At 41.9% G+C, this 1,422-nt stretch overlaps 1 protein-coding gene across 1 annotated transcript in view; it reads right to left on the bottom strand.

Moving 5' to 3' along the window:
- cdcp1b (CUB domain containing protein 1b) overlaps positions 1 to 1,422 on the bottom strand; it is a gene marked incomplete at its 5' end in the record, with an annotated part of 17,038 nt that overhangs the window by 5,814 nt on the left and 9,802 nt on the right. The window contains 2 exon segments of the mRNA XM_014013106.1: positions 426 to 623; positions 734 to 1,087. Of these exon segments, the coding sequence (XP_013868560.1) occupies positions 426 to 623; positions 734 to 1,087 (552 nt within the window).

Genomic DNA, 1,422 nt, shown 5'->3' with positions numbered 1-1,422 from the left:
CTTAAAAGCATAAAAAAAATAATCATCAATAAACCATGTATAACACTACGCCCCCATTATATGGATGATTTTAGGGTTAAATTTCTAGTATTATACATGAATAAATACAGTAAGTAGACAAATGCAACTCTCTTGTTGTTTTTAGGTAAACTGGACTTGATTTAAAACTTTACGATGTCGTATACTGTACGTATGTTTAAGCATAACTGCTCAAAATGACTTGCCTTGCACGGTTTTAGAGCATAACCACCCCATTTGTAGATCTGAAGTTATGCCCTTGGTCTTTACTTAAAGCCAGACTCTGATGTTGATAAGAAAAATCCAAACTTGACAGCTGTATTCATCTCAACATATAAAACAATCTTTACAGTGCGTTTGATAAAACACTGTTTATAACACAAGAAAAACTAATTTAAATATCTTACAGTTAACTTGGCTTGCGGTCAGGCGAACATCTTCATTCGGACAGTCCAGGAAGGAGAGGCGGGCCGTAGTTCCTGCAGCCACGGTTATCTGGTCTTTCACCTCAGAGTTTACACTGATCTCACAAAACGGGTCAGAACCCACCTTCTGGATTTGCAGGGAGACTCCGCTGAGTTTGGTTAAATCCACAGTACAGAGAACTAAGACAAAAAAAAACCCCAGAAAAAGTGTGTTTTTAAGTTATTGTGTTTATATTTAAAACTCAAATTGGTTGTTAGTTAAGTACAGAAATGCCTTTTTCATATTTTACCTGGATGACCGCTTCTCATCACAGAGACTCTGTAGCTCAAGCTGAGTCCTTGCAGGGTTTCGTTGGTTTCGCAGTTCTTCAGCACCATGCTGAAGTCGCCCTGCTGATGCTGAGGCTGAGGATCAGTCAGCGTCTTCTTGACCCCCTTCCCGTTCTGATACTCCACCACTACGTCGCCTGAAAGGCACTCGGGCTCCGTGTGGTCGAGGAAGTGGACGGAGTAGTTGTGCATGCCGGGCACCTTGAAGTCCCACTGAATCTGCTGGCGATCGGGGAAGTGTTCGGGGTAGTTTGGTGTGATGAAATCRGTTTCTGATGAACCTCGCGGCAGACTGACTTCCACAGTGGCCACCTCTGAGGAGGGACGATCGGAGGATAATGTGGTTAAAAACAGAAAATTAAGAACATCTAGTACCTTTTAATTTCTTTACATGCACTGTTTCACATTTTATTTGTTTTAACTGAAATTTGGGCGACAAGAAATTGTTGGATTTTTTGTAACAACGCTTGTTGGCAATAAATCTTTTACCGGGCACCTGATTGGAAGCACCTGGGATACCAAAATCTCAACATAAGTGTCAATAGCAATAACCAAGAAGCACAGTTAAAGGCACAGTGTGTAGGATTTGTTGTTTTCAGCGACATCTAGTGGTTGAATCATCCTCCCTGGTCCTCCCCCCACCCCCACC

This window comes from Austrofundulus limnaeus, unplaced genomic scaffold (assembly GCF_001266775.1).
Source record: "Austrofundulus limnaeus strain Quisiro unplaced genomic scaffold, Austrofundulus_limnaeus-1.0 Scaffold98, whole genome shotgun sequence".
NCBI lineage: Eukaryota > Metazoa > Chordata > Actinopteri > Cyprinodontiformes > Rivulidae > Austrofundulus > Austrofundulus limnaeus.
This window is presented reverse-complemented; position numbering and strand designations above follow the sequence as displayed.